The sequence below is a fragment of the Eulemur rufifrons genome, chromosome 30 (genome assembly GCF_041146395.1).
Source record: "Eulemur rufifrons isolate Redbay chromosome 30, OSU_ERuf_1, whole genome shotgun sequence".
Classification (NCBI taxonomy): Eukaryota; Metazoa; Chordata; class Mammalia; order Primates; family Lemuridae; genus Eulemur; species Eulemur rufifrons.
In genome coordinates this window covers 40,035,260-40,054,540 of record NC_091012.1, presented here as the reverse complement: position 1 = coordinate 40,054,540, position 19,281 = coordinate 40,035,260, and the positions used below count along the sequence as shown (strand labels likewise).

The following is a 19,281-nucleotide window of genomic DNA, read 5'->3' as shown; positions in this document are numbered from 1 at the left end:
AATCATTCGCCATTTGTCAGACAGCCCCAAAAGAAGCAGCTAAACTGTTTCCTCTCCTTCCACTTAGATGCCCCTCCTCCTTTACCCCACCCTTTAAGCACCTCTTTCACCAGCCACCTGTCAAAATAAAGCAAGCCACGGATCTTTCAAAAACTGACACTGGAAAGAAGCCGTTGGATGATTTCTTTCCAGGACTTGTTGAAAGATAAAAGATGAGGCAGATAATTTAAAAAGCGAGACTGTACCCTCCCTATCACAAAGCTGAAAGCAGACAAACCGTGGAAGCCAATGACACAGGAAACGCCCTTTGACCAGAGACAGACACTAGGCATAGCAAAAGTTATTTTCAATAAAGAATAAGAAGCTGAATTAAGCCATTTCACAACTAACAGTCATAGAATCATTTCATTGTAAAAAAAAAAGTGGGAGAGGAGGGAGAATGGAGGGTTATTAGGAGCTCCTCCTTTTAGAAACAATGATACTGCTCTCTAGGAAGTTCTGTTCAGATGACAAATGTTTTAGGAAGGGTTTTGTTTGGGTTTTTTTTTCCTTTGTTTTGTTTTTAAAAGTGAGACACATGGACATGTGGGGAAACCCTTCTTCAATCAAAGGACAGAATAACCACAAGAAAAGGCACTACCCTTCAAACAACTAATTTGTACTTGCCTTCAGGTTTAATTAATCCTCCCCCACCAGCCAATGATTTAGCTGTTTCTGGAAATATTGCTGAATTAGGTTTTTATAAACCAAAGTAGATGCAGGTTCCTGGCAAGAGCTCAGAGACGGTGAATCTTGGAAGTGCTGGGGAAAAAAAAAACTGAACTCTTAGAGCTGACTACCTCCCCTGGGTTAAACTTCAAATTACCTTCCCTTTCCCTTCCCTGCACACCTGTAACAGAGGAGTTTGGCATGTGCTGCAGTTAAACCAGGCTTTAGGCATAAACGGAAATTTTCCTTCTTTTAAACCTTCTGAAAGTAAAAAAATTAAAAAAAAAATTTACCATGAAATTGAACTTAAGGAAGTTATTCAACAGAAGCCAAACACATAGGAATGAAGAGGATCATTGCTGTGTTCCAATGTAAAACCAGACACACATTTAAAAACACCATAATAACCTAAATGTCCATATGTGGCACATATAATAGATTATGGTACATTAACTTAAGAACTGCTCATTTCAAAGTTTTATTGCATTAAGGGAATATTATTCAGCCATTTAGATTTTTTAACTGTATAGAACCGTAGAAGCATTTTTGTAATTGTTATATTAAAAATTGCAGATATACCAAATAGTACGTACTACAATTTAAACCATATAAAAACATACATCTGTGAATAAGGATTGGATTGTGACAATGCAAAGGATATAGAGGTTACTCTTTACTATTGTTGTTATGTCATCTTTTCAATTGGAAAACATTCAACCTACCATAAACCATAATCTCTGGAGGCCGAATGACACTGTAACAACTCTCAGTGCCAGGTACAAAGTCCTGAGAGCAGAGTTAATCAAGGCAGTGAGAAAAAAAAAGGGTGAAGAAGAAGAAGCATCTTCTGATGGTGTCTGGATCCCCCAAATTATTTCACTTCCAAGATGTAAAGGGACTTCAGCACATAGGCCCTCACTGCCCCGGTGTGCAACTCTTTCCGGGTTTCTGGCCACTGCAGGTGGCTGTATTTGCTGTTATCATGGTGTTGGTAGCTACTTATCAGGAGAACTGTGACTCAGAGACCAAAAGATATAAACTCATACACAAAAAGGAAGTAGTTACCATTAAAGATAGGAAGAGTTTGATTCTTTAGCCTAAAGACCAAGACAACCCCATGGACCTGAAAGCCCGACTGATTTCTTGAATGTTGTTTCTTTGGTTTAATCTTCTACTGTTGGAAGATCAGTAGAAGAAATGGCCATGTGAAATCATGTTGACTGATTATTAAGCTGTCTACTGTCTTTTACATTAGAACCTACATAATAAATTCTTCCTAGATTTAGCAAACAATAAGAAAATATCTTGCCTGAAGAATTGTTATGTTTCTTTTCATCAGATAAACTAGAAATGCATAACCAGTTGGGCATCCTGTTTTACCTCAGCTACCTGGAATCCCATGGTTCCTTCACTGTAATAGCCTTGGTTTTAAAATTCTTTACTCCATTTAAAATTCTCTACTCCATCCTCCCTCTTTTTATTTTCTGGTTCCATTAAACGGATTAATACACATAATGGGTTCAAAATAGGCCCATAGTGAGTGCTGAGTAATTGTTACCTATGGTTATTAAGATAATAATTAATAAAAATTATCACTATGATTGTAGGAATCCTATTGAATATGGATTAAATAATTTTAAGTAGGTAGGGTTTATATTATAATTAAAAATTTAAAACCTTGGGAAGAAATGGAATGATTTTTTAAAGTTTCAGGCCCTGCTGAGTTTTTAAAAATTAAAGACATATGGTTCAAGAATCAGTTAGCAGTTCCTTTTAAAACTGCACCCCTGATGTTTGAGGGACCAACAGATTTCCATTAGTAAAGCAATTAGAGGGCTAATGAAATCATGTTAGTCTCGTCTTGTTTTTTTTTAAATGGAAAAAAATTATCAATATCAACCGATTAAAAGAAAACAAATATTGGGAAAGGGAAGAAAGAGATGAGATGAGAAAGGCCAGCTCAAGGTTACAATAAATTGTTTTTTTTTTTTTTTGTTTTTTTTTTTTTTTTGTTGAGACAGAGTCTCACTTTGTTGCCCAGGCTAGAGTGAGTGCCGTGGCGTCAGCTTAGCTCACAGCAACCTCAGACTCCTGGGCTTAAGCGATCCTACTGCCTCAGCCTCCCAAGTAGCTGGGACTACAGGCATGCGCCACTATGCCCGGCTAATTTTTTCTATATAGATTTTTAGTTGTCCATATAATGTCTTTCTATTTTTAGTAGAGACGGGGTCTCGCTCAGGCTGGTCTCGAACTCCTGACCTTGAGCAATCCACCCGCCTCGGCCTCCCAGAGTGCTAGGATTACAGGCGTGAGCCACCGCGCCCGGCCAATAAATTGTTTAAAAAGGAACATAGGCACAAAGTCAACTGCTTCAGCACATAGAATTCAATGCAACTAAGAAACCTAAGTTATGCAGTATTTGAAGAAATCTCTAACACTTTTTACATTTACTAAGAGGAAAATGCCTGCTATTCTTTCTTAATGATCAAAATTTTCCTTCATTTCAAAAAAATGACTATCATAATTGAAATACTTTAAGTATAAATTAATGATCCCTAGGAAACTGTCTGTAGTTGGGGTTATACTTTCTTCAGAACAGCATACATTCCTAAATATACCAGATTATAAAAAATTCAAGGTTTGGCATAACTCTCTGATCACACATGTAATAACTGTTGAAAATGGTGAAAAATTCCTTTATGATCAATCTTTGTTAAGAAAAGTACTTAATACCTGAAGCAATTTGTATTTGGCAAAATGTAGGATCTAAATCTACATTTCCTAAATGTCACCCCAGGAAGCCACAATGCATTGGCATAACACTGAAGCATATTACACAGATTCAAAGACATTTCTGAAATTAATAACTGTGCCAAATTCAATCATTTCCCTTTATTCTTAGCGATCAGCTTGCATGCCCCTCACATTAAAAACAAATCTCAATTTTTTTAGTTGTTTTTTCTTTCTGCAAAATATGATGATACAACAGCTGCTGGGACTTCAAGAAGGAAAACAAATATCCTGTCCTAACAGCAGAGCTGCTATTAGTCTCTCATGTTAATATGGTCAATTACAGAAATGCCTTCTATAAATTTGACTAATTGGAGACAATATGGGCTGAATTATACAGTATTTTTTTAAAAAACAACTTATCACTTTCAAAGTGACCCCAGGAAGTAATGACAACTAAAGCAACTTAGAGACCTACTTTAATAAACAGAGATATTTTTGTAATTAACACAATGGTTTCAATTTAAATCGTTGTTCCTGAGGTGTTTGGGAATAGTCTCTTTCCCTATGTAGGTGTTAAACATCTCCTAATATTGTATTTACACCATCCATTTGCTTAGCAAACCCTTTCATTACTGACCCAGAAGAGATAAGAACGACTATGCCAAGAATCTCATTGTATTTTACTTCATTCTTGAGCTTAGAAACAACCAAGAAAATCTCTGGAGTCCAGGACAAACACTAAGAGATTACTGGTGGAAATGGTAAATATTGCATCTGTTTGAAAAATAAAAGAACAGATAATCACTTCCCCGAAACTTAAAGCTAAGTTTAGAGAGGTAAGGATTGGCTTGCCCTATCATGAACTCAGGCAGCTCAGCCCACACCATGAGAGTGCTTCACAGCATATGGACAATTTGAGAGATTAGATGATGAGAAACAAAACGCTTACTTCTATTCTCCACCAGGCAACGTAACCTTATGATAACAGCAAGCCTATATTATTTAAAATAGGGTATGTACCATAATTTTCATATTTAAATTCATATTTAAAGTAGGGCCCACCTTAGTCTTCATATTTAAGCAAGACTTGGCCCTTGCCTACAAATTTATGTGCTCAATTTACAACAATGTAGACAGTTCATTGCATTAAATGGAGAGCTTGAGGTTTCAGCCTTTGTCGCTGCTATGTAGTATGCCCTTCAAAAGACGGATCTGGATTAGATGATGGCTAAAAAAAACTTGGTTATAAGCAGGAAACACTTGGGATCTCAAGGCTACTCATGTAGCTCTAGGTAAAAGTGCCAGGCATGCAAACTAGTATCTGTACATACCCCAGCCTCCGTGTTCCTCATCAGGACTTTGAATTTCTGAACTAACGAATAGGGCCCTATTTTGTCCACAGTATTCACCTAAAATTCTAAAAAACAATTTTTCTTGAAATGGGAAAAACCCTGTTCTCAGAGCAGCAGTATGTGGCAGGGAATGCTCCTTCCCATCCTGTTAATGATAACTGCAAACACTTATCACTAAGGTTGCATTTCCTTACAATCCTAATCTCCCTGGCCAGCCTCTGCACTTGCACCCCACAGCCAGGGTCCTCCTCACATTGAGGCAACCCTGCACTTGGTCACCACTAATAAAGGCTTGGGGAGGGAAGGAATCCTGTTCCCACTTGACAGGTACATTCCATCCATATTTCGCTGGACCAGAGTTCTACTGTAACAGTCATTGCCAGGCCAGAGGGCTTCACTCTGAGCCACTCACCGTTCAAATGACCAGTATTTCTCTATGAGAATGAGAGTGGATGCTGATATTACACAAAAACTGAAAGCTTTAGTATTCATAGTCTGGTCCCTCTGCAGACCACCTTGAGAAAAGAGAACAACAGTATAAAGTGGCACAAGAGTTAACTTTGCATTTTCCGGTGCCCATGTAAACCCAGTCCCAAAAATGCTAACCAGGGTAGGCAACCAGAAAAAGTACTCCATGTTAAGTCTCAATAACTTAGATAACTTAGGCCTATCTCCCCTGCACTGCTCCAACAAGTACTCTAGAATTGGCCTCAGATCCCACTGCCAGAAACACAAACTCTGGCCAAACATTGGGGTTTGTGATGGTGTAAAAAGCACTACTCCTAGAAAATGAGAAAAGCCTCATAGGCCTAAACGGTCAAGAAAACTATGCTTCTTTCCTGATTGCCATTCCCCCACCCCACACCCAAGACCAAGGGCTCTCCTTAGAAGTAGTTATCACTACTGCAATTAAATACTGATTTGCAGAATTACTGAGCCAGTATCTGTTTCTTGGCTGGTCTGAGTGCAGTGGTGTTTACCACTAATTGATCACAACCAGTTACAGATTTCTTTGTTCCTTCTCCACTCCCACTGCTTCGCATGACTGGCCTTAAAAATATTTTTTAAATAAAAATAATCTGTCTCTTCATTTCGATTGTGAGCTCCAGGAGTGTGATGCGTGGCCAATGTCATTTTTGTTCACTGCTTTATCCCCCAGTGCCTAGCAATTAACAGTCAGTAAATATTTGCTGAATGAATGAATCTTCAGCCCGGGCACCCCCTTTCTACAGATGGAGAGTCAAATGTGTAGTCTTATGCTCGTAAGTCCCAAAGAGTCAACTACGCCCTCTGAAAGCTTGTCATAACTAACAACATTCTATTTACAAGCACTCATTCATGCATTCATTCAACAAACATTTCTGAGTGTCAGGCAATGTGCTAGACACCAAGTAAAGAGCAGTGAATAAAAGAGGCAAAGCCCCTACCCTCAGGTCAGTTGGTGATAACTGAAGAAGACAGCAGAGAGGGAGAGGGGCAAAGTGTATGTGTGTGTGGGGGTGGGGAAGGGGGAGTATCCTATGTTATACACAGTCAGGAAAGGCTTCTCTATTAATGTGAAGGTGATAGGTAATCAAAGCTCTGAAACAGGCCGGGTGTGGTGGCTCACGCCTGTAATCCTAGCTCTCAGGGAGGCAGAGGCAGGTGGATCATTTGAGCTCAGGGGTTCAAGACCAGCCTGAGCAAGAGCAAGACCCCCGTCTCTACTAAAAATAGAAAGAAATGATCTGGACAGCTAAAAATATATAGAAAAAATTAGCCAGGCATAGTGGCGCATGCCTGTAGTCCCAGCTACTCGGGAGGCTGAGGCAGAAGGATTGCTTGAGCCCAGGAGTGTGAGGTTGCTGTGAGCTAGGCTGACACCACGGCACTCTAACCCGGGCAACAGAGTGAGACTCCGTCTCAAAAATAAATAAATAAATAAATAAATAATAAAGCTCTGAAACATATGAGGGAGTGAGCCATGTTGCGATCTGGCAGCAGGGTGTTCTAGGCACTGAGAATAAGAAGTGCAAAAGCCCCCAAGTGTGCCTGATGTGCTTGAAGAAAAACAGAGACCAACATGGGTGGGGTGGGGAGAGAAACAGGAGGTGAAGCTTGAGAAGAAGGGACTGGCACAGTAGAGGGCTGATGGGCAGATCCTAAGACTTGGTTTTCATTCTGGGTAGCATGGGGAGCCACTGGAGCATTTTGAGCATAGTAGTGATATTCTCTTAAGTTTAAGAGAGTGTATCATTGCACTGGCTACTGTGCTGAGAGCATGGGCTGGAGAGAGCCAGAGTGCTAGAGCAGGGAGACTAGTTACAGGTAACTGCAATAATCCAGGCAAGAGGTGATGGGGGCCGATACTAGGATGGTAGTTGTTGTGATGGTAAGAAGACAGGTTTTAGATGCATCTTTAAAGCAGAGCCCACGGTAGATATTATGAAAGACTGACTACGCTGAAACATATCCAGTCACCTAAATCTTTGTTCAGATCACAAGAAAACTGATGCATGCAGTCCCTTATTTTTGAAGGCTGCTATTTCATCATTTGCCCTCCAATTTGAAGAATACAAGAACATCTTCTAAGATCACAACACTGCTTAATGATCAATTGACCTCCCACCAAAAGAGTCTCCCCAGAATGTATCCAGGCCCATCGGACCTGAAGGGGCAGGAAAAAAAAAGTTAATTCCAAACTGGGGCTAAACAACAAGGCAGAACATTACCCAACCATCAGGCTGGGGGCATTTAGTTCAAATTCAGTTTAAAATGAACTCATTTCACTCTTCAAAATAATCTCCCCATAAACACAAAGAACTAATCCTCACCATAGCCTCCCGATGTCCTGGTGAGGGGGCGATTTTTAAGGACTGTTTCTAAAGTACATTGGTGAAAATTTATCTTATTTTGCTTTTTAAAATCTTAGCATGGGGAAATATTCTATAATTAAGGCAATTTTAACAATAGTAGATAATAATTTGACTATAAATTGTAAGGAATGTAATGACTGCTTATTCTGGCACCAAAAAAACAGGGCTTTCTGTGAAGTGACTGCCAAGAAAAATGATACTCCCACTCAGACTGGACCATTGCAAGTAGTAACTGCTAACCACATGCTTTACACTGCAGTTTGCAAGGACACAGTGCTTTGTTTTCATCTCTAACCAAACACAAGACTGAAAACTCAATGGAGACAAATGTGTGATGAAATAGAAACAATAACTGAAGGAAAAAAAATACTCCAGTGGCTTGATGCTTGCTGGGATGCAGAGTTTGGGGAACTAAGGAAACCTCTACAGTCCAAAAGAAATCACTTCCAGCCTGCCCTGGAAGACAGAAGCCAAACACATAAGAAAGATGACTGGCTTTAAGAGGCTTGCAAAAGCCCATCTGACAAAGTAGCTGTGGGAAGAAAGGACTAGCATGAAAAGAATGGCTGAGATGAAGCAGAGATAAGAGCCCGACCCAAGCCTCCGGGGGAAGAAGAGGAAAGCAAGTACCTGGTAGAAAGGATGAAGAAATGCAAAAGGAGCAAAGGTAGCCTCTTTTCTAAAAGCACCTCTGCAGGCACAGCCAAGTTCATAGCCAAGTTCGTGCTAACATCTGGAACAAACAATATAAGAAGAAGCAACCATTTGTCTACCAGGATTAAAACAAACCACATGAAATACTAAGCTCCCACCTCCAAGCACACCAAGAAAGAGCACCAAATTCTAAGTTAAGGGGGAAAAAAAAGGTTACTTTCCTTTTCCCTTTCTTACTTAGGTATCTAAGGAATGAATGTATTAGAAAGTTAGAAGTAAATTAAACAGCTTGAAATAAATTTAAAAAAGGGATAGTCTTAGTCTGTTTGGGCTGTTATAACAAAATATCATAGACTGGGTGACTCATAAATAACAGAAATTTATTGCTCACAGTTCTGGAGGCTGAGCAGTCCAAGATCAAGATGCTGGCAGATTTTGTGTATGGTGAGGGCCTGTTTCCTCACAGAGAGACATCTTTTCACCATAACTTCACATGCCTTAAGTGGCAAGAGATCTTTCTGGGGCCTCTTTCATAAGACCACTAATCCCATTCATAAAGGCTCACATCCCAGAGGCCCCACCTTCTAATACCATCACCTTGGGGATTAGGATTTCAACTTATGAATTTGGGGAGGACACAAACAATTAGACCATACCAGGATGAATAGAAATATCTATTCCTGGAATAAATACAAAAGTGAAAAATCATGCTTGAACTTATTTTTGAACCACTAAACACTTCTCGAGCACCTAGCACATGCCATGCAATGTGACAGGAATTGGGGATACGTGGTCTCTCAAATCATTAATAATAGGGCAAGAAAGGCTTCTTTTTTTTAAGGTTTAAATAGCTACAGGGTCAGAAACTATCCTTAATTTCTCGTGTTTCTTTTCTTATGATTATACATTTAGTTTGGTAAATGTTTAAAAGGGAAACCAATATTCAATTATTTAAACCTGTCACCTCTAACTAGGAACCAACACTCTCCTGCTTCTTGGGACTTCAGGTCAGAATGTCAGTTTTCTAAACTGACCACAGCAGGCAATTCAGTATTAGTAACTAAATTTAACTTGGATGTTCTAGTGGGCTCGGAAGAGGAGGCACAGAGGAACAAAATCACGAACCAAAAGCTCAAAAGTGAAAAAGCCACTGAATTCATAACATACAGCCTTAAACTTATTTTTTTTAATAAAGACAAAGCAACACATAAAATAAAATGACTCCTTATTGATCCAGTACTGGGTGCTCTAAATAGGTAAATGTCTAAGTTAACTGAACTTTCCCTACTTTTAAGAGCAGTTTTCATATTTCCAAATGAACTCTTTCTAAAATATACTTTCTGAATTTTTAAATCAGAATATACCAAACACACTTACTTAATACTGTCCTGAAATATACTAGTGCCCTGGGAGGTTATGGTTACAAAGGTGCCTTTGAGCATTCATCCCATCTTAAAAGGTCTCAAACTGCCAAGATAAACAAGTTCTGGGTCCACTGTTCAGCTTCTGGCTGCCCCCCCCACCCCGTTTCACACCAACCTCTCTTACTTCTCCCAGATGTTAAGTCTTACCTGCATTTAAAACTACCCCTTCCCTTTGACCCCTCCACCACCCTCAACCAGTACCACTTGCTACTTCTAATCAGCCATGGACTAGGAAACTGGATAACCAAAGCATTTTATCTTGTCATGTATAAACCCTATCTACCTAATTTGAATATAATCTCCTCCAAAGCTTGATTCCTGTTTGACACCTCCTGGAATCCCCAGCACCTAGCATACTGCTCTGCATACAGGAGCTATTCAATGATTGCTGATGATAAATTCTGAAGGTCTTTTCTCCAAGTAGAATGCATGGGCTTTATGACAGCTGTTTCCATCATTTAGTTTTTCTGCTTACTTCCACATTCCCAGCTGTGTTCTAGATGGTGGTGCCAGCCAGAAGCCTGGGGATTTACTGTACTTCTATTTCTTGATAAGATACTTGAAGAGAATAAACACATGGCAAAGAGGACATTAAAGTAAGGGATAAAGAGATTGTTTTATGTTATCAATAAAGAGAAAGGGAAGAAATATCACCTAGCACACTGACACTTAATCAATAAATGACTGAAACACTGGATTCCTTTCTAATTCTCTCCAAAGTACTCTCAATGTCCTTGTCTTACGTCTCTACCTACAGCAAAGCATCACTAGTTGGGGCTCATATTTGTATTTTGATTTAAAAATATTCTCCCAAGTTTGGCAGCTCTTTCTCTTAAATTCAAGTTAACCAAAATTAAAACAAGCATGCATTTAGTCTAAATCAGAGCTCTCATCTGAGACAACACTTTGTGATGAATTTCACTGGAAAATTTAGAATCATAGAACTCAGAGATGGAAGGGACCTCAGTGATCATTTAGGGCAGTGATTCTCAACTGTGGCTGCTCATTAGAAACACTGGGGAGCTTTTGAAAAAACACCATGACCTAGCCCCGCCTCCAGAAAATGTGATTTAATTGGTCTGGGGTGGTGCCCACGCATTAGTGTATTTTAAAAGTTCCCCAGGTGGTTCAATGTGTAGCCAGGGCTGAGAACCACTGATCTAATCTAGCATTCTAACACCCTCACCCCCATTTTTTAAAGGAAGAACCTTACCAAAGGGAGCTAGGCTAGAAATACTCATTCCAAGAAACCATGCCCTCTCCATGTAAAATACTCCATCTAGGTCAATGGAGTTTCTTCTCTCTCTCCTCCCCCAATATTCCCACCTATCCCAAAGTAAATGTATTTTCTGAATTTTCTTTGCCTTGGAATCCCATTGCATAATTTTTGAAAACCTAAACTATACATGTCTGTTCCCCTGTATCTACATGCTTCTTTACTAGAAAAGAACTATGGGAAATTGAACAGGCATGGTTTCTCCTTAAAGAAGCCATATTGTTTCTTCTCTGATAGGTTGGATTCAGGCTACCTTTTCACTGTTACTATCACATGGAACTTCTTTCAAATCCCTTACAAGGTTTACCTCCAATTCTGTCAGTCCACTTAATTTCTAGTTTGTACCTGCCTTGCCATACCTAGTGGACTTCCCTCTTCTGGCTTAAACTCTTTCCATTTTGTGAAAGATGCCTTTTCCCCTGAAGCAGCCTCTTTTACTCTGCCAGTTAGTCATGCCGGGTTCTTTTTTTCTTCCCCCAAGCAGCTGGTCTTTTTGATGTCTGGCACACATTTATCTGGGCTTCCAATAAGATGTTTTTACATAGTTTCCAGGCTTCCTGGAGGTTATTGACTTTTTTAACTCTTCAATTTTTTTTCCTAATTTCTAACATTTGTTAGAGTTTCTTTTTCAAAAGTTGAATACCTGGCTGATGGATCTCTTTGATTTTTCTCTTCCACCAGATTGCTGAATTAAATGCATCAAAACTTAAATATAATATTTCAAATTACCTCCAGGATGGAATCGCTTCGTGAATTTTCTGCACTTTCATGTTCTCTATACTAAGCAACAGATGTTTAACCAAGTGGAATTGAAAATGCTAGTTCTTACCTGTTCGTATTTTAGTGTGTCTGCTTATTTATATTATACAAAATATTCTGACACCCTTAAGCCTGTGTTCTTCTCCTCAGCAAAGACAATAAACTGAAGATATTTTGTTTGTTAAAAGATAACTCATGTGTACTGAACAAGCTCTATGTTCTGAATCTAATGTGGTAAATTTGCTGTAAATTTGCTCTAAATTGCCTAATCACAAGAGTGTCAACTATTCTTTAAAGAAGTATGTGTCAAAAAGCATAAAGGAAAATAAAATGCTCAATCTTTCTGAAAAATTCCTATAAGCACTTGGATATTAATGAAGTGGTAAAGACAAGTACTCCCCAAAATGAATAAAAATGCTCTCCAAGTTATACCAACATATCATGGAGATTTACTTTAAATTTATCTCACTTCAAAGTGTTTAGATCCAGAAGATTCCTGGGAGATCAACAGACCATGGGAATGACAATCTATCATCAAGGCAGTATAATCCCATTATAGCACCAGTGTCCTGAAAGAGAATGTGATACAATTGTCTATGTTATCCCCCCACTTGTTTGACAAATATTGCGCTGAGCTACCACATGTGGTAATGTTAGGCACAGAAAATGCCAGGAATTGCCATATCTGCCCTCAGGTTGCTTACATTTGAGGAGAGAAGACAAACATGTACCTGTACACACAGTTAACTATAATACAAGGCCGTTAGTTATGTATAAAGACCATGGATCTGGTTCAAGCAGGGAATCAGGAAGATGGCACATAACCCTGCAGAGTTCAGAAGTAACCTAATGGAAGAAGTACCATTTGAGATACTTGGAGACACTAAAGCTCAAAGAAAAGACTCTAATCAAAGCAGTAATGTGAGGAAATTCAGCTGGCATGATTCAGGATGGAACAGGAGGGCAACAAACAAGAAGCAAGTAGGCCAGTTAAGCACTATTTAAAACACCTCCTAAAAGATCTCCCTGACTTTATCTCTTGCCTCACTAACCCTTAACTCGAAGTGCCACTAGTTATCTTCCTAAAACAGCTTGACTGATGACATTCCCCTCCTCAGAAACCCTCACTGGCTCCCCATTGCCCAGGAAATACAATTCATATTCCTTCCACTGTTAACTATATTGTCTATGTCTGGGTTTGACATTTTGCCTGCCAAATATGTGATTGGATCCTCTCTACTACAGTGTGAAAATAGGGCCATTGTGATGGTCTCTTACTAGTTAATGAAGGTCCTCTCATAGCTTATATCTTTACAACTTCTATGTGAGTAGAGAAAGCACTTTTTTGTCTTAATGTGTACAACATAACATAAACTATACTCTGGGTGAGATAAAACCTAAGTTCCTCCAAGTTGCTGCAAAAGACATTATTTCATTTATTTTTATGGCTGAGTAGTACTCCATGGTATATATGCATGCGTGTGTGCACATATATATGTGCACACACACACAAGCACATTTTTTTGTACTTATGAATTGATGGGCACTTAGGTTGATTCCACATCTTTACAATTATGAATTGTGCTGAGATAAACATTCACACACAGGTGTCTTTTTGATAAAATGACTTATTTTCCTTTGGGGAGATACCCAGTAGTGGGATTGCTGGATCAAATGATAGGTCTACATTTACACTCCCTTAATATTTTGAAATTAAAAACAAAGAAATGGGGCTGTGTTTAGCCATGTGATTAAACATAATGATGAGTGAAGGAGAAAAAACCCTAGGTTCAAATCCCACCTCTTGTCACAGCTGTAAGACTGTGACTATATTTCTTAATTCCTTTGAATCTCAGTTTCTTTGTCTGTAAAATGAAGATGGTGATGATAATTCTGACCTCATATGGTTGCTGTGGGCTTTAAATGAGACAATCATGTGAAGTCCTTAGCATAGGGCCAGCCCCAGGCAAAGTACTCAATGGCTACTAGCTCTTATCATGAGACCAAAATGCATTTTTTAATCCAAATGGGAACAAACCTCAGTGCTAAAAACAGTTAATGTTATTGGGGAGCCAGAAAGACTAACTTCCAGCTGACTCAGATTAATACCAATGCCGTGTCCCTTGCATAGATAACAAAAAACTTCCTTTCTCATTCCTCAGTCTAGTCTCCAGTTAATCCTGAAATTGCATGCAACTCAATGTGAACCAAACAAAAAAGGAAAACAGTAGTTACGCTGAATCAAACATTTTATATCTGTATGTTCTAACTGGAGATTGAGCCACATAATCCAGAATTTTTACTAAGCTCTTTTTGGAACATGTCCAGGGGATAGTTCCTGTAACTTCTTGGGGCAATTTCTACAGTGATGGGCCCTGTGGCTTAATCAGACTCTCTCCTCAAGTGAAACACATAGCCAAACTGATGATTCCAACAGAACAGAGAAAAGTTCATTGCAAAATCCAACCCATTTACTTAAGGTGGAGAAGGGAGAATACAAATCTTGAAGACACATGCTGTCTTATATATAATCAGCTCAGTATTAGAAAGTACTGCTACCTCTCCTACACACACACACACACACACACACACACACGTTTTTCCATGTAATCCTAACATAGTTTATGTGATTCCCAGAATCCTCTGTGCATGTGCCTTTGTGGGTGTGGGTGCAAGCTCACAGGTGCATTGCTCATGAACATAAATGAGAACAAGAAACAAAAACTCCAAAACCACAACTCTCCATTACTTGAAAAGTACAGGGGTCAAGTAAAGTTCTCCTGGTTATTGGTCAATATCACTGTGAAAGGGACAAGCTCAAGAACTTTTCTCATCAACTGCCACACTCTTAAAAACAATTTCAGCAGAGATCAGATTAGTAATAAAATGCCATTTGTTGCATATACTTTTATCCTCTGTCTTTATGGAGGGAGGTACAATGAAAATGATAAGATCTTTAAACTTATCGTTAGTATTTTTGCTTTTGCTAGTGAACTAGCATTACCTAGTTAATAGTCTATAATATTAGAGTCCCAAATCCCTTCCCACTTGGAACTGCCTGGGCACTCCCTTCTTTTCATCTGTGTCACTCTTATGGTACTCATCACACACTGTGTTGTATTCCAATTATGTGTGTGCCTGGCTTATCTCCCTACTACTAGGAAAGGTCCTGGTGGCAGAGGCCCCTCCTGCCCTTCTTGCTGCCTCCACCATGTTGCCAAGCACAGGACACTGCAAATAGTAGGGGCTCCAAAAATATATGGCCATTGAAAGCTGAACAAAAACGTGTCCTTTGTGTTAAAGATTTTTTTTTTTATCATGGCATCTGGGCTCCCCATTATTTGAAAAGTACAGGGGTCAAGCAGATAGACAGGCAATGCAGGACCTCAGTGGGAAGCCCTAGCAGCATGATGTACTTACTCCCTGACACCATTGAGAGCATATCAGATCATCTTAATTATGATCTACAAAGACTGAGACTCTTTCAGAACATGGAGTACTCTTAAAGCCTGTTCAAATCTCTAGAAGGCAAGTGCAAGGCTATTGGGAATAAAACCTTAAACTTGGGCTAAGCCAATGGACTAGGCACCCAGAATTTGCGACTCTTTGCCTGGAAAACAATCCCGGATGTTTTGCACCAAAAAAAAAAAATATACCCTCCCCACCAAGAGAAAGTGCCTGGCAATTAATTCATTCAGACCTAGGCTGAATACAAATCATTATATTGACTATCTCCCCTAAAATGACCAAAAATCATCTGAGTGTAACCCAGAGAAGACCAGACTAATGTATGCATCTGGAGAGGCCAGGGTGATGGTAAAGATTACGCCTGTTTCTATACTGGCCGTCTAAAGGTATTTACTTGGGTCTGTCTGTGTTGTGACAGTGTCCTAGACTCAAATGAATGCCTCTAACACTCCACATTTTTGAGCCATTCAGTCATGCATTTTTGTTATTGTTGAAAGTGGTGCGAAATTGCACTGCATGAGCTAAAGTCCTTGGTGGTCTTCCAAGGATTCCAGCTAAAAAGGCACTTCCTTTGTTCCTCAGGAGAATGCAGTCCAGTAGGTCATTCAAAAGGGGAAATAAAAGCAGCAGCCCTGGGAGGGAGATGAAGGACAAGACAAAAAGAATAAAATGTCTTGGGTGTGAGCACATTAGCTTCCATTTCCTGCTGCTGGTCACTAATAACTCTCCCATCTTTCCAGGGGTGAAATGTCCAGATAGACATTTATGCAAAAATATATCTCAGGTGTTTTCTGGGAATGATGACAATCAAAGGAAACACCTAGCACTGAGTCCCTGAGCACCCTCCAAGCTTCCTTTTCTCTGAGATGCTGGCTGAGGAAGGTGCCCTGCCACCGTGAGACTACACAGCTAAGTTGGAGAAAGTGGGGAGGGCGATTTCACAACCCACTCCCTGAATGCCTCCAGTCCATCTCAAAGGCACATATTGTCTGCATGAGCAGAAGATGAAACCTTGTCACATTCCCATTAAGCGCATAGCTGCATCTAGCCCTTCAAAATGTGGGAATGACAACTGTAACCTTCACGCCAATCATCTCCGCTGTGCCCAGGCCCAAACTGTGCAGGGTACAAAGACACCAGGTCTGACCTGTGGAGCCCCCAAGCCTCAGTGGCTGCTGGTTCACTTCACTTTTTCTGGCGGGGCGGGAGGAAGTGGGGGAAGAAAGAGGGCTTTTCAGGACTCTACAACCAATAAAATCGTGCCACTGTGAGGACATACTTGAGTTCCCAAAAAGACAGGCAGCTGAAGGGCAAACAGTCTCTAATCAGTAGTGTGCAAGTTATTTGATAACTGCCAAGGTGCAGTGGGCGACTGGACTGCTCCAGCAATTTCTTCGATTCTATTTCTAGACAGATGCCGGTTACTCTCCGAAAGTGCCCAGCAACTTCCCTCAACTACCTTAGTAATTTATATGTAATTGATGACTACACTTAATCTCCAAGGTTATTAATAGCCCTTCCAAAAAATGACCCCCCCAAGTCTTCCTAAGCCGTTGGAAGCGCCTAGTTGAAATTACAGTATTTCCTTTGCTGGCTACCAGCCCCCTGTCCGCCCCACGCGGCGACCAGCAGCACCGCGAGGCAAAGGCGCGCTCTGCTCACTTCCATGAAAGGTTCGGAATGGAGGCTCAGCCCCTGGGACTTGAATCTCCTAGTCCTCCTTTACGTTAAGCTGGCCCCCAATCAACCAGATTGGTGGTTCTTTCTGAATCCCCGGGGTGAAAGGGCTACCTGCGCCGTCGCCGACCCCAGCGCGGCCCGCGGGGCTGAGCGCAACAGTTGGCCCGCTGTGAATTAGTGAATGCGACTCACAGAGGACCCGCCCGGGCATCGCCGCGGGCCTCGTGAGGAGGGACGGAGGGCGCCCCCTGGGACGCCGCCTCCTCAGCGCTCCCAGAAGAGTTTTCACAAATACCCCAACGCACCCCTAGGCGCCCAAATCCGGTGAACTTTGTCACTGGCTAAGCCTTCTCTATTTGCATAACCATCTCCAAACTGAGATTCAGGTTTCCTGTAATCAGTCCGTTCAAAGGTCTGTAATTGAATGTGCAATTAACCCTTAAAATGAGGCGAGAAAAAAGAAAGGGGGAAAAATTCCCTTCTAGTCCAATACCTTCCGGAAAGCAGGAGAGTTTCCAAAAGTCAGGATTTGGAGGGGTGGAGAGTGGGGGAGTCGCTTGCTTTTTAAAGGCGACTTCTAAAGCCTTTGCAGCTACTAAAACTCCTAATCTGTGTCAGCGGTAGAAGGAGGGGGGCTTAAAAGAACATCAATGAAACATCAAGTTCCACGTTTTGAGACCCCCAAAATCTGGCAAGCTCTAGGAGGCTCCCCCTCACCCCGACCCGGCCTCTCGTCACCCACACAACAAAGCGGGGAGCCCAGTAAGGAGTTCAACCCGGAAAAGGCAAGGGAACCGGTGATACGCACTTCTCAGGGCCAGAGTCCTCAGGGGCTTCCCGGGACCGCGAAGACTGCAAAAGGGCGGGGGGATGGAGGGATGGAAGCAGAACTCGAGAGTGGCACCAGGCAACTCCGCGGCGCCCCTCCACTCACAGTGCCGGGGGTGGAGAGGCCGCCCCGGGCGCGCCCGCGGGGAACGCTCTGCGCTGGGGCTGGTTCACTCTGCTCACTTTCTCCACTGCCCATTGCTCCCTCTCGGCTACCTGCGTCCGGCACAGGGGGCGGCGGGGCAGGGGGTCCGCGGCCCCTTTTCCGGGATGCCTGTCTCTACACCCGCCTCCCGGGTGGTTCCCACCTACCGTTGATCTCGTGGAGGGGAGCATCGTCCTTGTTGAAGCCTTTGGACACGTAGAGACGTCGCACTTCCGAGCAACTTTTCGACTTGAGCTCGGCAGCCAGCAGTTCGGCGCTGAGCACGGCCAGGGTGCAGAGAAGCGCGGGCAAGCCGAACCGTGCCATGGTGCGGGCCGGGGCAGACGCGCTCCCACCTTTGGGACAGCACAGGACGGGATGGGAGCCGAAGCGGCGCTGCGGGAGCGGGCCGAGGGGCACGGAGTCGGGGGCTCGCAAGTGGAGCTAGAGGGCGAAGGAGTTGGAATTGGTGGAGGAGGAGAGCAGGAGGAGGAGACGCGGGGCGAAAAGTGGAGCTGGGCCTCGCGTCAGGCAACGGTCCCCGGTGCCAGGCGCCTGGCCGGGGTAGAAGGAGGAGGAGGGTGTGGAGGCGGCGCGCGGCCCAGAGGAGCAGAGGCGCGGGCCGGTGACCTCGGGGCACCGCGGGGCAGCGAACAGGGCAAGTTGGCCGGGCGGCCGGCGAGGCAGGGGCGCGAGGGAAGGAGGGGAAGGTGGCGGGGGCCGCGGAGGGTGTGGGCGGCGGTGGCGGCCGGCGCTCGCTGCGGGCTGCTCGGGCTGCCCGGCGCTGGTCCGCTCGCCTGGCTTGACTCGGCTCGGTTCACTCTGCCCTCGGCCGCGCGGCTGTGCCCTTCTCAGCTCTGCCGCTGACTGACTGGCCGGCGTGCGCGGCGACGCTCAGCAAACTTGGCCAAGGGGGCGGCACTAGGGGGAAGGGGGCGGGCGGCGGGGGGGCGGGCGACAGGCGGGAGCACGCTGGGCCGGGCCGGGAGAAAACCTGGAAACGAGGTTGGATTCGGAGCTGCCAAATCCACTTCCTAGGGGGCCACGCTGGGCGCGCAGCGCTCCCTCGCGAGACGCACCCCGCCGGGCTCCTCCTTTCTCCCCTCCTCCTCAGAGGCGGGGAGCCTGCCCGCCACCCCCCACCTATAGAGGAAAGGCCAGCTACTACTGGCTGAAGGGGCCAAGTCTCTGGGAACCGGGCGGCGCGGGACTTGTCCCAAAGCCCAGGTCGGAACCATAGGCCTTCTGCACGTGGCCACCTGACCTGCCGCCCGCGGGCCAAAGCCGTGCGGAGCCCTCCCGCCGTGATACCCGCCTCCCCTCAGCCTTCCGGCACCCAAGGATGCCCCTAACTGCCCTGTGGGAATGGCCCCATGTTAGTCGTATTGTTTCTCTGCAT

At 43.0% G+C, this 19,281-nt stretch overlaps 1 protein-coding gene across 1 annotated transcript in view; it reads right to left on the bottom strand.

Annotated features, from left to right (window-relative positions):
- The window catches only part of GPC4 (glypican 4), a 100,382-nt gene extending 81,660 nt beyond the window's left edge, over nucleotides 1-18,722 (bottom strand). Inside the window, exon 1 of the mRNA XM_069464387.1 lies at nucleotides 18,050-18,722. Within this exon, the coding sequence (XP_069320488.1) occupies nucleotides 18,050-18,209 (160 nt within the window). The 5' untranslated portion in view covers nucleotides 18,210-18,722. The remainder of the gene's footprint in view (nucleotides 1-18,049) is intronic.
- Nucleotides 18,723-19,281: the final 559 nt, after the last annotated feature.